This window comes from Struthio camelus, chromosome W, assembly GCF_040807025.1.
Source record: "Struthio camelus isolate bStrCam1 chromosome W, bStrCam1.hap1, whole genome shotgun sequence".
Classification (NCBI taxonomy): domain Eukaryota; kingdom Metazoa; phylum Chordata; class Aves; order Struthioniformes; family Struthionidae; genus Struthio; species Struthio camelus.
This window is the reverse complement of record NC_090981.1, coordinates 49,644,075-49,660,849: the sequence shown is the minus strand read 5'-3', so window position 1 is coordinate 49,660,849 and position 16,775 is coordinate 49,644,075. Positions and strand designations below refer to the sequence as shown.

The 16,775-nt window shown below is 41.0% G+C and overlaps 2 protein-coding genes across 17 annotated transcripts in view; one reads left to right on the top strand and one right to left on the bottom strand.

The window, feature by feature from the left end:
- LOC138064045 (neutral amino acid transporter 9-like) overlaps nucleotides 1–15,878 on the bottom strand; it is a 52,480-nt gene extending 36,602 nt beyond the window's left edge. For 7 of the 16 annotated variants that reach the window (XR_011137254.1, XR_011137253.1, XR_011137258.1 and 4 more), the window contains exons 1-2: nucleotides 15,677–15,878; nucleotides 6,266–6,417 (exon numbers count right to left, since the gene is read on the bottom strand). Coding sequence is in view for 8 of the 16 variants with exons in the window: in XM_068924746.1 (XP_068780847.1) it covers nucleotides 6,266–6,369 (104 nt within the window). In the remaining 8 variants the exon portion in view is untranslated. Of the gene's footprint in view, nucleotides 1–1,194; nucleotides 1,235–6,265; nucleotides 6,418–10,801; nucleotides 10,896–14,716; nucleotides 14,815–15,676 lie in introns of all 16 variants that reach the window. The other 9 variants (XM_068924758.1, XM_068924756.1, XM_068924750.1 and 6 more) reach the window with 7 other exon arrangements.
- The window catches only part of LOC138064044 (probable ATP-dependent RNA helicase DDX4), a 48,247-nt gene continuing 38,638 nt past the window's right edge, over nucleotides 7,167–16,775 (top strand). The window contains exons 1-2 of the mRNA XM_068924741.1: nucleotides 7,167–7,500; nucleotides 8,534–8,593. Of these exons, the coding sequence (XP_068780842.1) occupies nucleotides 7,456–7,500; nucleotides 8,534–8,593 (105 nt within the window). The 5' untranslated portion in view covers nucleotides 7,167–7,455. The remainder of the gene's footprint in view (nucleotides 7,501–8,533; nucleotides 8,594–16,775) is intronic.

Below are 16,775 nucleotides of genomic sequence, written 5' to 3'. Positions count from 1 at the left end.
CAAGTTAGTATTATTGGTACATCCCCATAAGCTTCCATTGCTGGTGGGAAGGTTACACTGAAACTGTGTACATTTTTTGAAATGTTTATGTTTTGCTTCCAAAAAAGGAGATCTGTGGCAAAGACTTCCTTTGGAATGGCATTCAAGAACTGTTGACATGGCTGTTAAAACTCCTAGGTGGGGAGAGAGCGGAAGATTAGTCTTTAAAGCAACTCAAGTCAAAGCCATGGATGGCCTTAAAGATAAAGAACTGAAAACGTGAATTTGGCATCTTATTTCATGGGGAAAGCAGTGCTGTTAGTCCAAGACCAAAGAAATATGCTCTTCTGGATAAAAAAATGTGACGTATAGCAAAAAATACAAATATCTATCTGTACGTAGGACAGTTTTAGAGAAAAAGATTTTATTTTGTTCAGCAACATCAACACACATCTGGACTGAACAAGTAATTTATGGTCCACTACAAAACATAGAGGTATGATTCAGAATCTAGGTCTGTGAGTGAGGGGGAAAAAGAAAAAGAAAAAAAGAAAGAGCCCCAAGGAAAAGCTATATATCTGTTTATCTGCTGCTGTTGCTTCCTCCCGAAGAACACACATGTTTAATGCCAATAACGTTTGGGCTGCTTTCCCCCTCTCACTCCCTTATTTCCCCCTCTCACTCCCATCACTCACCTGTTGAGAATGATAATGATCTAAAGGAATAATTAGAGAGGCAGGGTAGGAAATATATATTTTTTTTCTTCAGAGTACCACTGCATCTACAATCCTACCGAACAAGTGACTATGCTCAAATAGATCTTCCCCTCCTCAGGTTTGTGATTGTTAGAGATGTTTCTGAAAACATCAGCCTGACTCGGAAGTTATGTGGACAGACCGATGTGGGCAATCTTCCTCCCTGATCTCCACTAGCAGAAGGTAGCACCCTGACTAGGCTCGAGGCCCTTTCAGGGCTCCCTAGTTTCACCCAGATCAAAGACTGGTTGTAGGGCATACACCTATCTGAATAGCTCTCAAAGGATTATCTTGAGGTGCCCAAAGCAGGTAAGCTACAATTTGGTCTGCATTTTGGGAAGCAGTCTCTAGAGAGCTTAAGTCTAGCAGCCAAGCACTCTGTCCATGGAAGGACCAGCAGTTCCAGCAGATCCACAGGAAACTGTCTTTTTTTAGACTGGCAACGACGCTACATACTCACCAGGCAAGAGGAATATGAAGAGGATGGGTAAAAACATAATCTAGAGGAAAGGGAGAGTTTATATTACCAGAGGGTGTGACTACTAATGCAAAACAGTGCAGACAATGCCCCTGCATCGAGATAGAATACAGTGTCCAATTAATTCAGTAAACCTGCACTAAGAAACACCATTTATACTTCAACAGCTAACCCACATAACAATGCTTTTTACGAGGGCAAACACACCACTAAAACACTGTTGTTTTCCACAGCACAATGGGTACGGACAAGATGCGGGAGATCCAGACCTCCTATTTGTCATACCCTGCATGTGCTCCGTCGGCCACCGTTCCCCACAAGCCTGCAACAACATTCATCGGCTAGCTATTGCTCTCTCACACAAAGGAATACAGTAAATGAGAATTCTAGCGCTGGCCCAGGAAAAGGAAGGAGAGGGCATCTGTCCGGGCTATGTAAGTGCACCATCTGGCTATGATTTTTGCAAGCAAGTAAAATGAAAAAAGATGCTCGTGATTAAAGGTGCTTCCAAATATTGTATCTTGTAAAATTCAAGCACTCAGTTTGGAGGACTGGAGGAAGAACACAACAGCAAAATTTGTTTGGCAAACTACATACAATCTTGCAACTGCTAGCAACCCTAAGGATCTGGATGGCACTACTGTGGTTTCATAGAGAACTTCCAAAGGTTAAAATTTATTAATCAGTTTCACAGGTCTATTATATCAACCTACTATATAATCTCAAAGTAAAACTAATGTCAGTATAATCTCAAAATAAATTATAATCTATATTCTTCTGCATAAAGGTCACATCAATAAAATGAAAGGGAAAATAAAATGCCTATTTAAAATTAAAAACTATGTTGCAATTTATATGACTTGGCATATTCAAAATACCAGAATTTTCTTGGCTTTATTGTCATGTATTATTTTTTGAACATTTACTGAAATGCACTATATCTCGTAAAACAGTGGAGGACTATGGCAAATATGTATTTCAATAAGCTGTAAAATTAAATTATTTTATTTTCCCAGGACCTTTGTTAAATTATTTTCAAATAGAAAACTACTGGTTTTGGACAGCTATTCAAAAGTACTATTGGCAGTACTGATCCTTTACAACATAAGAGAAATTTTCATTTTAGTGTGTTGTTTTAGGTCTATACGATGGTATTATACACTTCAAATTATATAAACATTTCATATTCAAATAAATACAAATAAACTCTTTACAGGCTACTTAAGACAATTTCTCTCCTGTCCTCCAAAAAGGACATGAAAATCAACTTTAGCTTATTACACAGATTTCTTTGATATCCCATATCCCTGAAAAGTAACTAATTGACATGAAAGGATTGTTTAAGTAATACATAGAAATAAAGCTAGCAAATTCCTCTCTCTTTCTTCTTTTAAACAGTTACCAAACTTGTGTTACAGGACTACCGCATAGGACACAGAAGAAACAGATCAAGTGGAATTGATTCATTACCACTGCAATTAAAGTAAGTACCATAACATGAAAAAGGTTGCTATTTATTTCATTATCAGGAACTACCTGCCTGGATAGAGGAACACCACAGATGTGAGAGAGCTTATCTTGAGGAAACCAGTTCCAAAAAATTCCATGACTTGCACTTGCTTTTTCACTTTTTAAGCTGTCTAAATTTACATAAGCATCATTTACATAAGCTTACAGTGTATCCTATGTCTTTACTTTCTCGGCTACACATTTTATTTATACCCTTTCCACAGCCGGAATGCCATTATTGTTATATATTCCATGACCATGCAAGTATCTTAAAATACTTGATGGTAGCTAGAACCAAAATAACCTTTCGGAACACAACGCTAAGTCATCTCTGTTGCTCACAGGACACACGTTCTGGTTTAACAAATAAGGAATCACCAGCTTGATCATACCTCATTTTCAGCACTATTCTTTCTCCCTTCTGTGCCAAAGGCAAAGCATTCCTTGCTGTTCTACGTTTCTCCTATAGCAAGTAAGAAGGTTCTTAATTGCTCAGGCCTAAATAGGAATTAGGAGCATGTAAAAATGTTGTCAATACACAAAAATGAAAAGACAAGCTATGCAATAAAAATACCACATGGGTTTGGAAAGGTAAACACAATGTCCTTAAGAGGTCAGATAGTTGAGGCACACTGAATGGAGACACTGTAGCTTTTGCACAGGTCGGTCCCTACCCCTGTCAGCTTTTTCTAATTTCTTAAGAGAACTTTGAAATTAAAAGGGAACCACTTTTGAATGAAAAAGGCTTTCCTGACTGCCATCTACAGACATGTGTATCTTTAATTTCACCTGCTGATCTCTCCTACATTGTGTAAGGACAATATGGGACTTCAAGAAGAATGGAAAAAAAAGGAAGAAGGCTTGTTCTCCCTTTAGCAGGGGGCATTGTCAAGTTTCTTCACATGCAAAACAACCAATACAAAACGCTTTTCGTTTCTTTAGAGGTTCCAGTATTCCTGAAAACAACTACAGTATCTGTTGACACTAGCATTTAAAGAGCAGCAAGAAACAAAAAAAAGAAACTCCCTCTCTTGAATACAATCAGCATCAATAAACCACTGCAGCAATGACGTTTGTTCTAGCTTTAAAAAATGCTACAAAACACTGTGAGTAAGTGGGGTCCTTAAAGGCATTGTGAAGAACGATAACATCCACTTTAAGAGGATTAGAAGAGGCTTTATATATTCCCCAAATTTGCAGAAGAATACTAGACAAAATAATTTACAACTCTGAAATACAATTAGCTCATTGTTCTTATATAAACACTGAAAAGCACGCCTTTCTGAAATCCCAACCCCTCCAAACTGTTAAGAAAACCAAATAACCGTGGAAGTGCCGCCAAATCTAAAAACTCAAACAAAAGAAAGAAACAGCACCAAGAAAGACAAAGACTGATTTTAAGCAAGCCACACAAAACCCTTTAATAGCTATCTCAAAGCAAAACAAGGATGAAAAGGACCACCCACCTATGGCTGACCACTGCTTCTGAACAGCAAGTTAAAAAAACGGGCAAACTAAGCAGAGCACTTCACTTACTATTGCACTTACACTATTCAGTACTTTTATACAAGGTGTCTCTCCCTCCAGCTACAACTCCCTATAGCTCTAGCGAACAAGCCCTGCCAGCTGTGCTCCCAAGACTACAAGGCCCCCACAGTACTTCTGAGACCACACCTGAGGCAAACCCTGATGGTCTGTTCTCCATTCCTACTTTTAAAGATTATGCCACCTCCTCCTAATATACAGGGATGGCGTTTAGCCTTGTTTGGCACCACCCTATGATTTCCAGGCCTTCCTGATATCCCACGCCTCATGTCCTTCATCTTTGTGCCTCTGTATGTTTGGAAAAGAACAAACTAGGCAGTACAAAACAGGAGAGAGGACTGAAGGAAGGAACAATAAAGACAAAGTGGATGGACCTGCAAGGCAGGAAGGTGTGGTGGGAACTCAATCAGAGTACACACTTCTGCTTCTGGGGGAGGGAACCAAATGCCAGGCGAAACATGAAGTCCTCCAACTACTACCTTTTAGGAAACTGAGTCTCCAAACTTTAGAAATCACACACAACCCCCCTCCCCCCAAAAACAAAACCCATAGTGAGGAAACAATAGCTAACCTCACTTTTGAAAAGAGGATCTTGGCATTTCCATATCATAAAGGTGTGAACTTCTCTCACTGCTCCTGCATTACAGTAATACTTGACACCCATCTTTCAAAAACACAACACATGCCTCCTCTGACACAAGTAGTTCCCAAAAGCCATACAAATTAGCAAGCCTATTATGCCAGTTAGGCCATTGAGGGGTTCAGACATTCATCAGGAACAAGTTAAAACAAGAATTCCTTTTGTGCACTTCCATTTCTCATCTCAGAGTACTCTACTATTTTCTGTTCTTCGCATTCACAAATCCATACATGTCCAAAACCATATTCCATTTTCTTCCCTGGGCCAACTCAAACCCTTCTTCTCCCTCCATCCTCTTTCCTTTGCTCTCAGAGAGGTGACAAATTGTTTAGCCCCTGCTCAACCTGGAAGAAGCCTCTCACAACTTTCCAAAGCTGCAGACTGAGATAGCAGGAAATCACTATCACCACAAACTCTCCCTTCTGCTGAAGTGGCTGTCCACAAAAGGGTTTGGGATACAACAGTGCCATCTGCAGCTCCCTTAGGAAAACTGCACCACTGAAACATGATGCTGGATGAAAAGGGAAAACAAGGCATAAATAAGGTCCAAGAGGTTGCAAGGGTCTCTTCCTTTTTCTAACAATGCAGAGCTGGTGGCTTCAGCTAACAAGAATATAGCAGTTCCCTCTTCGATCTCAGTTTTGGTTCCTGGACCAGCAACAGCTTACAGAAATCCTAACTACAATAATAGAGGAAGTCCCACTCAGAGCTCCTTTGGGGAATAGAGATGTTAAATTCTAAGAAAATGTGTAGTATTACAGATTGGCTAGATACAAATTATTTTTGTAGGCATGGCAAAAAAGCAGGCCTGCCAGATTCTTCAGGCTTGCTCCAACTCAAAGAATACTATAGTTTTTTTCTAAGGCAATAAAGGTCACTGTTTTCTTAGTATTAGCAAATAACATATTTTTCCCACTATCACCTGCAGAATACACACAGAGCCATTTACACATACTGACAGTCATTTATCTAGACAGTCTGGCAAGCTTTCTTGCACAGTCAACATTTCAGTTTGTTGTGCTAAACTAAAAAATATCATGCTTCAGTATGCACCCATTATATTTATTAAGTCTTTGAAAAGCGTTTTGAAAGTCACATATTGAATTCTCATGAGAGCACTGTCCCTGAAGTGATATCAGCAAAAAAGTCTCATCCTTAAAAACAAAAAACAATATGCACATCTGTTCTTCTGGTGCTTACATTAACATCTTATAAACACAAAGTAGGAACTCTTTGTATCCAGACACTGGTATCTACACGTTTGTCTTCTATCTACCTTTACAGGGTTCTGTCTCTAAAGGCAAAGGTTAAACAACTCATTACTATACAACCATTCTGTATGCTTAGCCTTCCTCATACCTTTTGCATTTAAGATCTTCTGGATTAAATTGTATATTCATGATTCCATAATTGCTTTCATCACCTCCCACAGGAATCAAAAGAGGTTTGGTATCCTCTTCCATATTTGAAGAACGTCCTTCTTTCTTTTAGATTCTGACAGTTATTTTGATCTAAAGAAAGGAAATGAAATAATTACAGTTAAGTAAAACTGTATACCTGCTATGAATTTAACATCGGCAGAATCCCATCACTGCACAAGCTCCTGGGGTGAAAGCACCCACAAAAATCACTTCAACCTGCCACTTGAAAATTCTTATTTCATAATGCAAACATCACAGGTCAGGTACAGTAGTGACAATATCTTTATGACATTCCACCCATTTAAATAAAGTGGTTAGTGTAGCACTGTGTTCTCAATTTCTTTTACTACTGCAACAGTCAATACAAGTTTAAGGAACATGATGGAAGCTGTAGTTTATATTGGGACTTGACAAGTTTGCAACGAGTAAGGCTCAGAATTTGAATTTCCTCAGAGCTATGACAGCTGAGAATCAAATCCATCACGTGCAAATTAATGTTAAGTATATTCATATGCAGGTCCTATCTAAGGGGTTTCACAGCATGGGACTCCTTTCCAATCCTGACTGCCTCAGTGTAAGACCATGGATTTTTAAAGGAGGCATTTCCAATTTGTAATAGTACAGCTGAGAGCAGTTCACCACACTTTATTAAAGACTGCTGATTCATTAAATTAATCCAAACTTTGCAAAAAATACATATGGAGTTTTCTGGTATACTTCCCAGAATAAAGATAAGATTATACCAGTCTACCATGCTCAGACTCACTGAATTGAAGGCAATGAGCTGTTTAACAATGCACTGATAATAATGTATTATATGCATTCAGAGTGCTCCTGACAAAACAATAGGGAGCAGCTGGCTTCTACACTGACAGAATTCTATTTACATAAACTGGACTGCAGTCACATGACTCACTGGGGTCTCGCACGCAGCTGAACAAACATAATGGCTTTAACAGCTCTCATCCTGGCTACCTCCTGAAGAACCCCCTGAGCCAGGACTCCTTCACCTGAAAATGGTAGAAAGGTATCTGCTTTTTACTAGGAGAGTTTCCTGATGCTTTAGTAAACTACACAGCCTGATGGAGGAGTCAATGAGAAACAGAGCTGGCACAAGATAAGTAGAGGATGTCAGAAGCCTGGGTGGGGATGGAGGAAGACAGAAAGAATGAGGTATGTATCAGCCTTCTGCATCCTCATGGAAATACACCCCAAAGGCACAATCCCACAGATTACATCATCCTAAGTACTCTATCCTCCTGGCAGTTTCTAGCTACGTGTTCCCACTTCTCTTGTATTAATTCATCCTGCTAATGCCTCTGGCAAAAAACTAATAATCTGAAGGGGGGAAAAAAAAAGGGGGGGAGGAAAAGAGAAGGGGAGGAAAGCAGCTTCCACTGAGCTGACTCTCTGGGTTCCAACAATTACCAGTGGAAAAGGAGAAATGAGAACACACTGAAGGAGCAAGGTGGGATCTGGAGAAGTACTCAGATTGGCTCAAGCCACTGTGGAACTGCGTTTTACAGTATAGGTCCACAAAGTATATCGAGGCTCCTCTCACCTAACTTAACTTACTGTTTCTCTTCTGCTATTCTAGACCTTCTTTAAACCATCATTTCAGAGTCTGTACTCTAAAGCCCTTCCCTTCAACATCGTTGTTCTTGGTTCTTTGGCCTCCAATTCATAGTCTTACGTTTTCTCTTCTCAGCTCCTCTCAGCTTTCACATTCTTGCTTCTCATTTTCTGTCTTCAGTCTCTCCTATACACTGCCTGTCTTTCATAAGCACTATTTACAAAGGGATTCCTTAATTCACAGAAATATTTATTTCTTTTTATGTTACACTCCATTCCTTCCCAAACCACATTTATAGCTCTCCTCTTGTTCGTTCCTTTACTAGTGAATTCCCTTATTTTTCTGTACTTCTAGGTTGCATCCTTTCTCCTTACTACTGATTGTACAGCAGCTTCAATTCCTTTCATACACTGCACCCCCTCACTGTTAAATTCACCTTAGTGCACATGAACTTCCTCTATCAGCTAACTACCTGAAAGAAAACCATGGGCTCCAGAGATTTTGCCCACTGTTACAACTATCTACCTACTCCCCTGCAATTCTCATTCTAAAACACTTTTACTTACCTCTCACTGAACCTCAAGACAGCTGCCTTTATTTCTGACCTTTTTTTTTTTTTTTTTCCCTCCAAAGGTTCATCTCTACTTTCTACAACCTCTTCCTCTCTGCATAAGACCTCACCAACTGTCTCAGGTAGAAATCTGACAATCTAGTGTTAACTTTATTACATTCCTTTCTCTTTTTCAGCTTAACATCCTGCATGCTGCTTCCAAACATATACAGCTATGTCACGGAAACTGAGATCTCTAACTTATTCTGCATTTTGCAGTGTCTTTCTTTTTTGAGAGCTTAAATCATACTTTGCATTGAACCATAAAAATGCAGGTGAAGATCCAAATCTCTAAGGGCAGAACTGAAACTAGCAATAAATTCAAGTGTCAAACACTCAGAAGTGTTTTTAGTCAAAATTTTCCAGAAGACTGAGGTGCTCAGCTCCCTTCCTTCTACAGGGCCTGGTTTATGGTGCAAATCAAGCAGATACTAAATGCTAATTTAAACTCCTACTTTGAACTCATCCCTTCCTGAAAATCTGTTGTAAATAACGTATGCATGCTTTACAATTCAATCTCACAAATGCAGGCAACACTGATCACTAGTTTGATTTCTTCTGCACTGTGGTTATGAATAAAGAAATTAGAACATTTTATGATATTCTACAGAGAAAAATAATCTTCCCAAGATACAGAATACATTAAGTTTGGCTTGACAACATGATTTGGGGAGGACAGAGTTGTTGCTTATTTGCCTCTTTATGGCCCATTTAAAAGCTGCATTGGTGAAGAGAGTTCATTTTTAAGTGCTTATTGGAGAGAGCAGGTAAGGTTATGACCAGCAAATTATTGACTTTACAAATAAGACACAGACACCATTTGTGTAAAGGCTGCAGTTGGAACCAGCATAGCTTAAAAGAAAATTGTAGGCAGAAGAGTAAAATGAACAAAAAGGAACCTGAATAACCTTCCTCTTACCCAATTTTTTTATCCCTTTTGGCTGGATTGCATTCTTGTTAAACTTCTTTAGTACACAGACTTACTGCCTGACACTTTCCATTACAAGACCTTCTTTTCATCTGCTTATTTTGCTAGTGTTCTAGTTACCTGAAGTTTTTATGACGATCAAGACTCACCTCATTCTGGAAAAAATTCAGATGAAATGACAAAGTCATCTGAAAAACACTTGTGGGCTTTTGGGGTTTAAAAAAAAAAAGTGGGTAACAAAACGCCACACCTTTGAATTTTAGCAGGATTGTGTCCTATCTTAGGAATACTGGGGGAGGGGAGGAAAAAAAAAACCCACACACATCTCGTCACATTAGAATCTTTGCAAATACAGACCAATGTAAGGGATCGCCTTTTTGGGAGGGATACAGTGAACTGGGATTGCTGCAAGACAGTAGAGCGGAGTAATGCAAAAATTAGGAGTCTCAAGAGGGAAACTGGGACAGGAACAGAAGAAAAGGACAGGCAGTAGACAGAAATCGAAGCGTCTTTGAAGGCAGACCAATGCTGTAACTCCATGATCATTTAAGCCAACCTAAGTTGGGGTAGCTATGGCTCTGCCCCTTTCCCTAACTGTACAGTTTCTATTTCCCTTACATTGGACCTGCAGTCAGCCAAGCAAAACCAAAACCCCATCAGTCTTTGAAAGTGTTCATGTACTACATTAACGTTAGAACGGGCACAAGGGAGAGAAGAGGAATGCATGGCTGCGAGGGCAAGAACACAAGAACCTCCATTCGGATTGATTGAAGTGGCTATACAAGGGCACTCAGCATGAGGGTTGCTCAAAGTGAAACTAGAGCTGGTCTCTTTGCTAAAGCAAAGAAGCCTGAGTACTACAGGTTGTTACCAAGTAAAGTTGCATAAAATGAGGCAGGACTGGAGAAAACCAGAGAACTAGGAGAACCGGTAGAAAACAGAGTAGGAAAGGGATCCAGAAGTTTTTACTCTTACTATTCACAATTTTATGCTCTCTCACTTACTATCCCCCTACTAGAGAATGGAATACAGCATCTTCCAATCTTGTTATTCCTCTGTCAGGAATTATCCTTCAAACAGCACAAAGTGCCCATCTTCTTCCAATGCTGTTTCCCAGAGTACAACACGCTATGGCTATTCTCTGCTAGCTTAAAGGCGGTATGTACAACATCAACTGCTGCTAGGAAACCCTTTGTATTTGGATATAACGCAATTTTATCTTTTTATCTTTTAAAATCTGTGATATGATATGCAGCATTCAGTATACTTTAAAAAAAAAAAAAGCCTATTATCAGGAGTGGGAAGCACTAAGAAGTCACACCAAAATCAAAGTTGCTTAACAAACCTCACCCTTTTTGTATACCTTATAATACCGTGTACAGTCAGGTGCCTATAGTTTCCATGAGGCCACTGCTGCATTCAGACAAAACCAAGGACCTCTAGGGATGAATGTACAGCTGTGTAGAAACAGAGACAGTTGTTTTAAGGATACCAGACTCATTTGTCATAGAACTGAAAGGGACAAGGGGTGGTCTTGTGCTAGCTGAACGTGGCAAAGGAGAAACAGGTTCTAGTCTTGCCACTGCCATTAAGTTTTGTGTGCTACTGAGCCACATAAACCCAGATTTTCATGGGACTGGGAAAGAGTGGTATGAATTCATGGTGCAAAGTCTTCAACAATGCTGTGAATTAAAAATATTGCTGTTCCCTGCTGTACATTCTCAGTCTTACTTCCCCCTATTTGTGCTGGCAGAGCTATTTGTCTTTTTCGTTTTGGTGCAATAAACAGGACTGGGGAATGGATCTAGCTGGAAAAAAAAAACCCTAAAGAGGAAGACGATTGTTTTAAATTAGCTCGATTCTTTGGGCTGTAGTTCTGCAGCGCCAGCAGTCTCACTGTTCAGTTGAAGAAGTGCAGATAATGGTTTGTGGGTGAAGGGACAATACTCCTGAACAGCTTAAGTAAAACCACAGCCTACGGGACCTCTTGCCTCTGACAGTATGTTTCCCTCCCCCCCTTTTTTTGCTTTCTGCATAGGACCTAGTTTGCATTACATTGCAAAATGAAACAACCTTTATGCTGCGCATTGCTGAATGATGCTAAATACTTTGAGATATCCTGTGTTGGTTTCAAACTCGGCATTCAAAATTAGTGGATTTTTTCTGTGCCTTATTCTGTATCTGTATAATAAGGATAACACTTGCCTTATCTCACTGACACATTGTGAAGAGAAATTAAATTTCACTAAAAATTTAGCTGTAATTTCTAACAAGCAATGCAAAAAAAAATCCAAAAGGAACAGTTACAGATTCTTGGGCAAATTCTTCAGCCTGAGAACTGCTCAGTCTATAAAGAAAATAATCATCTGGTAACTAATAACTTCTAGTTACTATCATAACCCATATGTACCAAGGAAACCACGATTGCCTGAGCAAATTTATTTTCATTCAACCTAGACAAATTTAACATCCCAACCTTTGAGCACTTGACTTTCCAACCTCCGTCCTATTAAACATAAGTTTGTGTTTAATCTGTGGTCAGATACTGGGTTCACCTAGGAAGGTATTTGCTAACAAATCAGATGTAGAGGATTTTCTCCTCAACATATTGTACTCTAGATTCTTCTCCCTCTTTTCAAAAAAAAAAACAAAATCTTTCTTCTCTCTCCTGGTCCTCTGCCATTTGCTCATTGCCATTCTACTCTCCTGCAAGTTCTCATCTCCTCTTTCACATGCAGAGACATGCTTTCTGTCCTCCTCTGCCACAATCACCCCATCTTTCTTCTCTTAACCTCTACTAGTGACAGCAGAGATGAGGATCTGAGAGAGTGCTAACTGCATTCTCTCACTACTAAAAGCTCAGTGAGACATCAGGAATGAAGGAAGAAATTTTGTTTTCCCCTGCAGCAGACAATATTGCTGCAGAGGGGAAAAGGCTGTGTAAGTGTTTTCTTTGCACTCATGGTTTTTTTGCTTTCCAAATAGGCTTTGGAGAGGAAAGTGTGGGTTTCTGCTTGTGGAACTCCTAACCTACCATATAACAGTTATCTGCTACTTAGTCTTCCGAGGATTTGACTCCAGGAGGAAACGCTCTGGTATCACTGCTCCCATGGAAGTCAGCATTAAGTGCTGTCAAAAACATCTCCCTGACTTTCATGGCCCATATCTAGTGTAATAATTAAGATAAAAAGAAGGTCTTCTGTAACAGTTATTAAAAGTTAAATGTATTCTTGATATACTTTTTTAGTATCAAAAAAAATCTTGGAGCAACGTTGACACTAGCATCTTTTAAACAACTGTTATATACTACCTTAAAGCACATTCAGTTGTCCTCCTTCCACATAGGAAGGAGTGGCTACATTTAAAATACTCTTTCTAGCTACTCCAGAACTTTCCAAACTGTTAGCATGCTAAAACAATAGTCTAGGATCTTCTTTAAGGTAAGGGCTTAAAGTAGCCATTTTTGTTCAATCAGATGTTACCAATGCAGCCCTAAGCATCAAAAATACCTAATGACCTACATTTTCAAAAACCTATCATTAATATCAAGGGATCTTTCAATGTTGAAAAGCCTGAGTAGACTCAGAACCATCTTCCCTTTTCTTTTCAGGATATAATTTCATTGGACACCACTAGTGAAGCTGTCTTAGGATATCCTCTTGCCCTATTTATAATTCTCCCATAAACATTTGAAGTACATTGGAAAAGCAGCAAGTTGCAGTATTGGAGTGGGAGAAAAAGGAAATAAATTTATTAATCCAGATTTTTTGCTGCTGGTGATATGCCATAAACTATACCCAGAGGCATGCAAGGTGCTTTTCCCAGTCCTGCTCTGTGCTGCGCGCTACATTACTTTCAGGTGGTATTCAAAACAGGGTTGACCTTCATTAATCCTCAGTAGCTTGTCCCTTTGAGTTCCTGTGTTCTCTGCCTTCAGGTTCTTCCTCGTTCTCTGTCTCCCACAGTTAAAGCCTGAAAGGCTTCAAGGAGTGAAGACTACAAACAAGCAGATTTAGAGCCCTCAGTCTAGGTGATTGATTTAAACATGGCGGTAACATGATCCGATCATCTTCGTATCGGATGACAAAACCACGTTAGATTTTCCTCATACTGTGAATTTAGCAATCCTAATATCTGGCTTAGCTAGAGGTATGTATGTGTCAATGCTTTAAGACAAGACGTCCATCTTTACAGATTACTGCAAGGAGACAGACTTACAGCCTAGGCCACATAGGAGGGTTACCAAACAGGTTTATCCCATAGCAGGAACAAAATTGTGTTCAGTTAGCAACGTGCTGTCATCCTAGTCACTCTAGGAGCACAGACTTCACTTAGCCGGTTTGTAGAATTCTCTGATAAACAGCAGTTCTAACAGGGGTATGGGGAGGGGAGAGGAAAGCAAAGAGCAGAACTAGCTCCATAGGTTCTAGCGTATGATCACGGGTAACAGTGCAATTGGAAACAGTACTGGAAAACAACAGCTGAAGCTCTGAGAGCGGTTTATTCTACAACTTTATGTTACTAAAACAGAAGTTGATGCACAGGTGCTGGCAGGGGTTTTGTAAAAATCCTTAGCATGGACAGAATCAGAACTCTTACTTTGAAAGACACATCAAAATGATCAAAGAATCAAGGTCAACTGTAACTTGATACTTGATTACAACTACAGTCTAAAATTATTTCAGTGGGAATTTTGCCACCCAAACCTGTTCTTATGCTTATGTGAAGCAGTAGTTTGTTTTGCGGATTTCTAGTGGTTCTCATGTGGCTAGCTCCCAGACAACTAGATTATACAGATAAAAAATGTGACAAGTTAAACTGTGGACACCTATTCCTATAATCCCACTTCACACCCATGCAACAATAGGCTAAGGAAGGTATTTAGTCAGAATCAGGAAAATGATTAAAATAAATGCAACCCAATATGAGCTGGTCTTCTCAAATTCTGAACAGATGAATAAAGCTCAAGGCATAAATCCTAAGTAAACCGCAGAGAGATGCCTGGGCATGAAAATCATGAGAAGTGAGTAGCCTCTGCACTGAGTAACAGGAAGTTTAAAGTAAGACAGAGGAGTTCCCGAGTTCCTTTTTTTGGGGAAATGAGCTCTCGGGGGAAGGAAGAATGCTTATACTGCTCTTAAGAGTAGTATTTTACACTCAAGCCTTCTTGAAGCTGCGACAGCTTGCCATCAGTTAGCTTGTCCATATGCTCCTATAACTAACTGTAGCAGGTTGATAGTGATTAAAGCTGTATAAGCAGTGTAAGTTAATAACTTACACAACTGTAGGAGTACACAGGTACAAGAACTTCAGAAATACAAGGATATGATGCATGTAGTGAGACCAACAGAAGAGCAGCTGAATGGTGGACATTCCCTAAAAAAAAAATCATGAGGGTGGAATTTAGAGTAGCCCTTCCCCACCCCAGGATAGAAAGCAGGAGGCTGACAGCATCCCTGCGCACGACTCTTCTGGGAGAAAGGCTCATGTACATATGAGCTGTGCCACTGTTGAGCTTCTGTACTTCAGACTGAACCAATGTGCATGTGGTAGCTGCCAGATGATAAATCTAAGTAAAACTAAAAAGAATATGGAACAATAATTTGATCTCTCTTTAACAGATAAACCACTATAACTATTTCTCTAAACTCTCCACAAAAAGTCTATATACAAATTAGTAAGGTAAATGAAATAATCTTACAGAAAAACTTATATTTTTACCACCATTTTTCTTAGATGAATGGGTCCATATGCTCAGTACAACGCATTTAAGGTTGCCCATGAGCCTTCTGATTTATGAATTGCCTAAAACATTTTCATACTGCCTCCATAGGTTAGAAAATGCTCTGATTTTTGTTGCTTTTTCCCCACTTAAAGTTTGACTGTTTGAACTGGCACCATTGCAGCAATCAGTTTACACTGTCAGCCCTGCTTCCGCCTGGGCCCCTTCCCTGCAGAGCCCCCCCACGCACGCCCCCATGGCTCCTCCGCCCACGCAACCACCCCCCCGGCCCACGCGGGGCTCCGCAGGCCCCACTCCAGCCAGTGTCCGGAGCAGGTGAGGCTACCGTAACCGCCGGCCCCCTGTTTACGAAGCCCCCCGCCCCGGCTTAAGGCGCTGTGTCAGCGCGATGACCACACTGCGCGCACTTCGTGAGCCATCAAGCCCACCCCGGCGGCAGCTCCGGCCCGAGGGCGCTGCTAGCTGCCGCCATGTAAACAGACACGACTGCTCTACCTGCAGCGGCGGCACCCGCCGCACCCAACTACGGCACCGCCGGCTCCTCTAGCGAAAACAGGAAGCATCGAGGCGAGGGCAGCGACATGAGCGGGGCACACCCCCCCCCCGCCGCTCCGGGCAGCATGCATGGCGGGCAGCGTAGTTTCCAAGGATGGCTTCTCCGAAAAAGCCGCTAGAGCGTTGCCAAGCGCAGGACTGCATTTCCCAGAGAGCGGTGCGCGACGCTAGGCGGCAGCGCTCCTCCTCTGGACCGCCGTCAGCGGCGCGGACCGCGGCAGCTGCCGCAAGTCCCAGCGGCGCGGCGCGGCGCGGCGCGGCGCGCACATTCCGCCGCAAACACGATTTACCACCTCTTGCTTGCCTTCAGCCGTTGGAGTGCTGTTGACTTGTGTCTCAAATTGGTGCCAATTAGTGTTCTAAAAACCGGTCAAATCGGGTGGATTGCGTGCATTCTGATCAGAGGCACATCTTTCCTCTCGCGGTACAACCTGTGGCCAGCAAAATTGGGCCTTACACCCAAAGCTGTCAGTTCTGCTGAGTGGAATACAAGCTGATATAGTACCTAGTTTGCTAGAGTTAACACTAACCTTTAACAAAAAAAAACAAACACACACACACCAAATTTACCAATGATTATTTACCAATGCTTTGGTTTGGGCAGGAGATGTAATGGTTATTGGGGGCATTTCATTTGCCTCCCCTTTTTGGAAATAAAACTATCCCATTGTGTAGCCAGGTGCACTACTCTTCAAGGCCCTGGGCTTCACTGCCATTAAGTAGCCTGTGCCAAAATAAAACAGGCTTTGAGTAGGTCATAAGGCTGTGGACAAGTACCTGTTTACCAAATAGCCATGAAGAAAAGATCTGGACTTGCTGAGGGTGTTGGCAATTGATTAGATGCTCCTTCTTCACACATTTAGACTTTCTGAAGATGTGCTGGTCATGACTAGCACTGTTGCTAGTACCTGGCATTACGCTGCAGGCCACCATCTGTTGACTTCCTCTGGTGGACCATGCGATGCCACAGTCTCTTTTAGGATGCAGGTGTCTTTCAGCATCTCTACTGGGAAGCCAGCCTTCTGCCTCTTAATGCCCA